Here is an 8,032-nt window from a genome sequence, read left to right as displayed (position 1 = left end):
CTGCCGGTTCTGTGCCGGCGTCACCTCCCGGCCCGGGTGGTGCCTTGGCCCCGTTTTCGCCTCCTTCTTTGGCTTCGGGCCTTGGCGAGGGAATGCTCTCGGTGTCGGAGCTGTTATTTACTGCAGCTGAGAAAAGGGAAGAAATAAAAATAAGGATCAGCCTGAGATTCTTGCTTCCCATATCGCTGCCTCCACCCCCTCCCTTGGGAAGAGAACGCCCTCGTTCCTCTGAGGGGGAGATGATCCCGGGGCTGGGAGAACTGTGCTGGGATCCCCGAATCCAGAGGCTACTAAGCAAAGGGCTCTTCTGGGGGCCTCTCTGCTTGCCCAGCACGACTGTTAACCCCCACCCAAACACAAAACCACACACCCAAAAGCCTGGAGACTGACTGACTGGGTAGCTGGATTTTAAGGGAAAACCCTGGCTGCTGGCTTGTCTTGCAAGACAAGATCTGCTGCGTTCTCGCCCTCTCACCCATGGCACATGATCAGCTGCCCCAGACCAGGCACCTCACTGGCACCCTGCTTGCTGACTTGCATCGCCTGTGTCCCTGGCTCTGCCACCCCTGGGGCAGCTGGGATCATCCCAAAACACTACACGTGTTTGTTGTTATTTAAGCCACCGGTGGCAGAAGAAAGGAGGTCAGGGTCAGCAAAAGGAAAGCGCTGGCAGTGCTGCAGGACAGGTTAATTATTACATGGGAAGGATCATTCCCAGACCTGCCACCAGCAGCTTGACGTGAGCTGGAAGCAGGAGCGTCTGTGCACCGCTCGGAGTTGGGTGCTGCCAAGAGATTGTTTCTACAGCTGGGGAGAGGATCGCTCCCTCCAAGCCTCTGCCGGACAAACATGGCCAGGGCCAGGAACACCAGGAGATTTCCACAGTCCCATCCCAGCATGTCCCCACCGGGCAGGGCTCTCATGCCCCAAAGGCTTCCTCACATGCATTCCTTGACTTGTGTCTCTCCACAGCAGCACAGCCAGCTTTCAAACGCTGGTGAGAGGAGTGCCGCAGAGGGACTGTGTCCTAAGAGCTGTACATCGGAGCACATCTGCCTTTCCTCAGAGTGAAATCGTACCATGCTCACCAGGAATCTCAGCCTTCTCCAATCTCAGTTGCAAACAAGAATGAGGTGCCCTGTCACCCACCCAGGACAAGGTTCGCAGTGTGTTTGGCAAAGCTCTTCCCAACTGCCACTTGATGCTACTCTGAACGCCACGCTGAGACATCCAACAGCATCTCTTCCCAAGCTCAGCCAAGCTCTAGACGCCCATGCATTCCCTCCAGATGCTGAATCCATAGTCTACACCGTAACTCCCACACTGGGTCTTTCCCCCTGTCCCTGGACTGGCCACATGGCACCTGCAACTCCAAGGTGTTGTCTGAGCATCCCCAAATGTCACCCTGGAGCCAGCGGCCATCTCCTGAGTGACACCAACCTGCATTTCATCCCCCTGCTCATGCTGTTCCACAACTCTGTAGGACACCCCAGCAGCAGAACAAGAGCCGATGCTTGGAGGGTAAGGCTCAGAAGCATGTCAAGAGATCCGTCTCTAATCTCAAAATCATGTTGTTTCCTCTCAGGCACTCTTACAAAAAGCAATAACTACTTTTTACTTTGCTCCTGTGAGTCACGTATCACCTCGCACAAAGATTTACCTGGAATCTGCCTTGTAATGAGTCATTCACGAGGACCATTTGAAAAGATTTCCCACTTCAAGACCCATTAGCCTGGGTGCTAAGCCAGGACCCAGCGTGGTGGTGCCAGAGTGCCAGTTACGTTATTAAATTACTTTGACAGAAGTCAAATGGGCATTGCTGGAAAATTGTGCATATTTTCTCTAAACTGCCGTGCTTTCAAAGCAATAAATGGCTGAAAATTGTCACTTTCAAGTAGTTTGCTTTCTTTGGTATGGCTGGGAAGGAGGAAAACGCTGCCTTAAAAGAGAAAAGGAGGAGGAAAAGCCCCACCAAGATACAGCCTTGGGAGACCATGGCTTCCTCTGCCTTTGCTGCAGTGCTGGGCTCCGGGAACTCCACTGCCCAGGAAAGCAGCAATGCCCTGATGGGATGGGGACGGGCGCACACAGGCCTTGGTGGGTTATCTCCCCTGGAGCCCATGATAAGCTCCATGACAGCCCACAGTGGTGGCTGTCTAAGAGCATGCAGGGACCCTTCTTTGGAGAAAAACCCAAGAAATGTGATTTACATGAGGCCCTGGGAAGCTGTGCGCTCTTGGAAAGTGCACTGACGGAAATCAGAAACCAAAGGGCTCCCAAAAATAGCCATCCATCCAGACAGACACAGGAGGAGGGCAGGGATCCAGGGCACTCCTTGCAAGCGTGAAATCCAGAGGCATCCAAAATGCCACGAGTGCCTTGTGCTGTGAGACACCGTCACCTCGGTGTGACTTTGGGGTGACACACCCCTTGTGAGTGCTGACATTTGCAGCCCCGGACAGGCCGTGCACGGTGCCTCTGCTGTGACCGGGCAGCAAAGCCAGCAGAGCTGAGCACACTCCCTGCCACAGCCCCCACCGCCTCACCTTCCGCCTCCTCTGCCATCTCCTCCTCATTGCCACTTGTCCCTGACACCTCCATCTCCTCGTCCTCAGCTGCGGGAGGGAAGGCAGCTTCTTCGTTCTGAACAGCGGCACCTTTTTTCTTCTTCCTCTTGGCGTTCCTTTCTTTCTCCTGAGAAAGAGGAAGAGGATGGTGAGAGGCAAAGCCCACAGGGAATTACAGGGGAGCAGAGAGCCCTGGTCCTGCCCAAAGCATCAAGAGGGATGCTCACACTGCCGGGGACCCCCTGCCCTCGGTCAACCCTGTGAGCACCAGGCTTTGGGACCAGACTGGCCTGTTGAAAGCCCGGCAGTGTGGTGTCACCTGGCCAAAAACTTTTGACCGCTGTGCAATGGCCAGCCTGGCTCCACATGGAGCTCCAGCCTGGCTGCACGTGGAGCTCCAGCCTCAGCCAGCAGCGAGCATTCAGGAGAAGAATGGCACAGATACATGGACAAGGGACAATCATGCAGAGGTCACCAGTGCAAGGCTGGCAAGAGCCCGGGGGTCACATATCTGCTCATGACACACATGTGACGTGTTGGTCCTGCGCATTTCCAGGCTCTAGCTCCAGCTATGCAAACACGCATGGCTGCGACTTGACGCTCATCTACAGATAACGAAGCTGATGCCCCAGATACAGCCCAGCCAACATTTCCATGCACCTGCTTTCATGTTCCCTTTGGCAGGTGCTGCCAAAGAACTTAGACTCCCACGCCAGGGCAGCTGTCACCAGTGGACAGTGGCATGCTCAGTGCAGCACGGCATCCCAAAGGTGACTGCCCGGTGTCCTGGCTTGCCCTGAGACAGCCCCAACCTCCCTGGCTGGAGCACGTGCCACAGCCACGAGGGCGTGGACAGCTGCTCCCTCCTGCAGACCTGAAGGAAAAGTCTCGGCTTTGCTATTGTTTCCTGCTCTTGTTGCTTGAGTAAATATTACCAGTAGGAACAGGCTCATCATCTCCGGCTCTCCCTGCAAACCCCACATGAGTGACGTGTGTAGGACGTTTATTTACATGGATGAAAAGATAAAGCCGTGGTGGAAACGTTAACTTTGCTGCTGGATCTCTGTGCTGGGAAGAGCTGGTCCCCCCCTTCCCCCACCCCCAACTTCTCAATCCTTTAGAAAACTTCCAGATAAAACAAACAAATACAACTGCTTTTTGCTTGGAAACGCTGCTTGCTCAAAATCTATTTTTATCAAACTGGGCAGGAGAGAGGGGAAAAAAGGCACTTGAGAAGGGGCTCTGTGCAGGCGTGGAGAGGCAGCAGGAGGAATGCCAGGCTCTGTGGTTCCCTTGCCCCATCCCGGCCCTGCCAGTGACGCCCTGGTGCTGCCGGCGTTCGCGCCTCTGCCACGGCAGCGATTCAGCACCGCACGTTCCTGTGTGAAGCAGCAGTTCCCCATCACGCTAATGCAGTGACAGAGCGCCGACGTTACTATGGCAAAGACTTCTCTGCCTCTTACTCACGGGTCCGTGACTCAGCCGCGGGCAGGAGCAGGCTCCTCACAGGGAATTAGCTGGGAACCAGCCTCTGCCTCAGCACCCTACTTGGCCAGAGCCTGGGGCTGGCAGTTGCTGGCAGAGCAGAGCAGCAAGTGGCCCCAGGGGCACTGTGGGTCCCTCTCCCGGCAGACCCCACTGCTGGTATTTAGGGAAAATTACGTGAAATACAGGCAGCAGATCCTGGCTACATCTAGAGATGTGTTCAAGGCCACCACTTTGTCTCTTATCATGCCTACAGCTCCAGACTCCTTGTACAGCCTTGCTCCTCTCTACCTGCCACCAGGTATTTCCTCAGGACCATCCAGGACTTGGTGCCACTCAAGCATTCTGACTCGCCAAGACCACTGAGGATATACGCTGTGCACAGCAAGGACACGGAACCCTGCACGAGGGGTCACTCCATGCCTCCTACACCACAATGTCTTTCTGGGCCATCCCAACAAATTCAGCCTCTCCCTGAACTCACCACCTGATGTGGCAGCAACCAAACAGCTCCCAAACCCCAGTACCAACACAGAGCCACCCTGATGGTAACCTCCCATCAGGCTCAGCCTGTCCCAACAGCAGGACCAAGGCAAGTCAGACACGCTCATTCCCTAGAAGCAGAGGTCTCTAGACTGCACTCCTGAAGCAGTTTTGCTGTGCAAAGCCAGCAACATCCAAAAAAGCAAGGAATTAAAGAGATGTTGCTCAGAGCAGGTCCACAGAACTTGGTCTCCAAGCAGGACCAGCCCCAGCCCCGGGGATAACTGGCCCCTCTTCCCTGCCCAAGCCAAAACAAGCCGCAGCAGTCAGTAGACCGAAGTGACAATCGCACTGCAGACTGATCCCAGTGAAGACAGTGCCTAATCTCCAGCCACTGGCAGAAGGAGCAGCTCCGAGGACACCATGTATCCCAATGCCCTGCTTTCCTTAAATGCCAAGATTAGCGAGTGCAATGTGCAGAAGGTCAAGGCTAAGTGACGCTGATGCCTGGGACGCATCCGAGCGGCGCAGCAGCGAAACCAAGCCAAAACACACAGCAGGGCAGATAAGTGAAGCCTCAAGGTGGCCTGACCCTGCCCCAGCAGTAACAGGCTGCCTGTCCCAGGGTGCAGCTGGCTGGGTCGCTGCCTGTTTCCCATCCCACACCTGGCACTGCCGTGGCACGGCCCCACAGCTCCTCAGAGTAACCCGCACACTGCTGAAACCCGGCGTCACACCCACCTGGAAGAGGAGGCTACAATATTAACGAGCCCCATTTGGGAAATGAATGAGATCTGCTAATTAAGTTTACTCTCATTTAGCATGAGGAGGAAAAGCAGAGCCACTGCGTTTCCCCACACATGATCAGCGATAGCTGGTGGTGGTGAGGTCAGGGAATAATCTGTGGATGTCATGGCAAAACTAAGCGATGCCACGCTGCTTCACCACGTGCTTCCGTCGCAGAGGTCATGGCTGATACTGGGTATAGGATGAGATTTGGAGCCTCAGTTTGCTTGGGAATATATTTAGGAGTCAGGAAGGAAGGTCTATGGCAATTTAATCTCAGTTTTTCTTTTATTTTGTTCAGCTTTCTGGCATCTGCTGTTGCCACAAAACAATAGAGTACAATAAATAACAGCTGAATGTTCATTGTTCTTCTCCACGACCAAATCCCACAGCCTCCAATGCTTGAAAAATAAAATGATGATGCTGATATAAACTGCAAGTGAGAGTGAGCAATTAGACTGGAGAAGTCTAGCGGCTGCCTTGGAGGGACGGATGCAGGGAAAAATGTGGTTCTGCAGAAAAACACTTCCGTGATATAATTTCTGCAACATTAGGGAGCAGAGTAAATTAATACACACCGGCTCCACTGCCAGCAAAGCTGTATGATCTTATTTCAGATTCTCCCCAGTAATGAACAATGATATCTTTCTAATGTAACTTTTTATATTCAGAGGGCTTGATGCACATTTCACAGAATATTTCATTCCAGCCTTTATATAGGTCTGGGGGTCTTTTATATAGTTTGTTTGCTTTGTTTCTAAAAACAATTCGGTGAAACATGGGAACACAGGAGTGTCTCTGTGCATAGAGAATTAATAAAAAAGAATCGCCCATGTCTTCTCTTTCTCTCATTCCTATAGACTGACTAGGATATTAAATTCCTGGGTGAGTCATTGAATGTTTTCCTGTCTTTCTTTTTACTCTTGCTGTAATAGCTTGCTTGGAAAGATTCCTGCATTGAACATTGTCCTTTGCATTTTCAAAGCACCCCTTGGGGGTTTAGCCATGTGAATTCTATTAGCCAGAAACTGGGAACCCCAGGATACTCTACAAATGAAATAATTATAATCTTTAGTGACTCTAAGCAGTCCAATCTATCTCCAGAACACCAAACAAGCTCCACTACATTCACACCCTGCTCCACATGCCAGGGAAGAAGCAGTGTTAGCCCCACTGGAAGGGGAAACTGAGGCACGGAGAGATGTGCGCATCTGCTCACAGTGCTGAAGAAAACCTGTTTCAGAGCCAGGCTTTCCTCACACTGTCAAAATCCTTGATTTTCTCCGGGGCAAACCAAAGCAGTTTACTGCAGGTAACTGCAGAACCCGCAAGGCACAGACCCTTGTGGCCCAGCCGGGCTCTCTGCTCACCGGGGTGGAACAGCACAACCTCACCAGAGACAAAGTATTTGCACAGCCATCGGAACTCGCATCCTGGCCAACGCACCACAGCCCCGCTCCTCAGCTCCCGGCGTACCAGCCACGCTCCAGACACCCAGGCATCTCCCCTGCAGCAACTCTGCCTCATGCAGACCTCCCAGGGACAGACGGGTGGACAACCCTTTCCTGCACCACTCCACAGTCCCCACAGCTTTCACCCAACATGATAAAGACCCCCCTTGGCTGTGGGAAGCATCCAAGCATTTGCTAGGAAATATCCTCAGTGCCCAATGCAGGCCGGAACAGGGCTCTCACCATTTTCAGTTTGTGCTGCTGTAGGATCTCGTCCAGGTTCTGCCTCTTCTTGTAGTTGAAGTAGAAGTTTTTGCACTGTGACACAGTCTTGGAGCCCACCATCCTGGCAATGGCCGACCAGTTCCGCCCATGCTCAAGGAGACCTGCGGTTGGAGGAGGGAGAGAGGAGGAAGGTTTAACACCAGATGCGCTCACACAAGGGCAGCATTATCCACGCAGAACGGGAAACCTCCTCCGTGCAAGCCAAACTCCACAGGAACAATATGGTCACCAGCACCTGTCTGAATGGCTGCTAGGCCAGGGGATGACCTATGAAAGCCTGTTTTTCTTTCCAAAAGGAAAAAAGGCACTATGCTGACCGTCTCTGGAATAAAATACATCCCACAGCCACGTCTCGGCCAGCCGCTGAGCAGTCATGAGGACAAGCGGTGTTCCCTTTCCTTTGGGATGGCTGGAGCAGGTGTTGGCATGCCCAAGAGAACTTGGGACAGCTGCTCTCAGTCCCTAACACGAAGCAAAGGCTCTTCCCACTCTCCTGTGTCCCAGTGATGATTTCAAGAGGGGTGGCAAGGCACACAGCCCTGTTAGGGAAGAGAAGGGAAGCCCGAGCAGGTAAGTGGCAGCATCCCAGCAGGGAAGCCCAGGTGATGTCCCGGGCTGGGAAGAGGCGTGCCGGGGGATTAGAGCTCATCACAGGCTCATGAGCAAAAGCAGCTTCCCAGGTCAGGCATCATGCCAAGGGCTGGCAATCCTGGCCAGATGGTGCCACCCCAATACAGGGCTCCTGTCAGCACTGGGGCAAACCCAGCAGGGTGGAGGAGGATGAGGAGGAGGAAGGAGACAGTCAGCACCTCGTGTCCTTGCCATCTCTGCTGGGGTATCTGGGCACCCCTGGTCCTGCAGATGGAGGTGGGAGTTACAACCACAGCCAAGAGGTGGGTGCAGTGGCACCCCAGGCTCCTGGAGGGGGCCTGCAAATGGGCCATCCAGGCTTTCTGGGAAGTAATATCTCGCTGC

The 8,032-nt window shown here is 53.5% G+C and overlaps 1 protein-coding gene across 1 annotated transcript in view; it reads right to left on the bottom strand.

Moving 5' to 3' along the window:
• Window positions 1-8,032, bottom strand: part of NCOR2 (nuclear receptor corepressor 2) — a 154,623-nt gene that overhangs the window by 34,895 nt on the left and 111,696 nt on the right. Inside the window, exons 17-19 of the mRNA XM_017734702.1 lie at window positions 7,016-7,158; window positions 2,547-2,694; window positions 5-126 (exon numbers count right to left, since the gene is read on the bottom strand). Coding sequence (XP_017590191.1) covers window positions 5-126; window positions 2,547-2,694; window positions 7,016-7,158 — 413 coding nt within the window. The remainder of the gene's footprint in view (window positions 1-4; window positions 127-2,546; window positions 2,695-7,015; window positions 7,159-8,032) is intronic.

The sequence above is a fragment of the Corvus brachyrhynchos genome, unplaced genomic scaffold, assembly GCF_000691975.1.
Source record: "Corvus brachyrhynchos isolate BGI_N302 unplaced genomic scaffold, ASM69197v1 scaffold114, whole genome shotgun sequence".
Lineage (NCBI taxonomy): Eukaryota > Metazoa > Chordata > Aves > Passeriformes > Corvidae > Corvus > Corvus brachyrhynchos.
The sequence above is the reverse complement of the archived record's forward strand: the minus strand, read 5'-3'. Positions and strand labels throughout refer to the sequence as shown.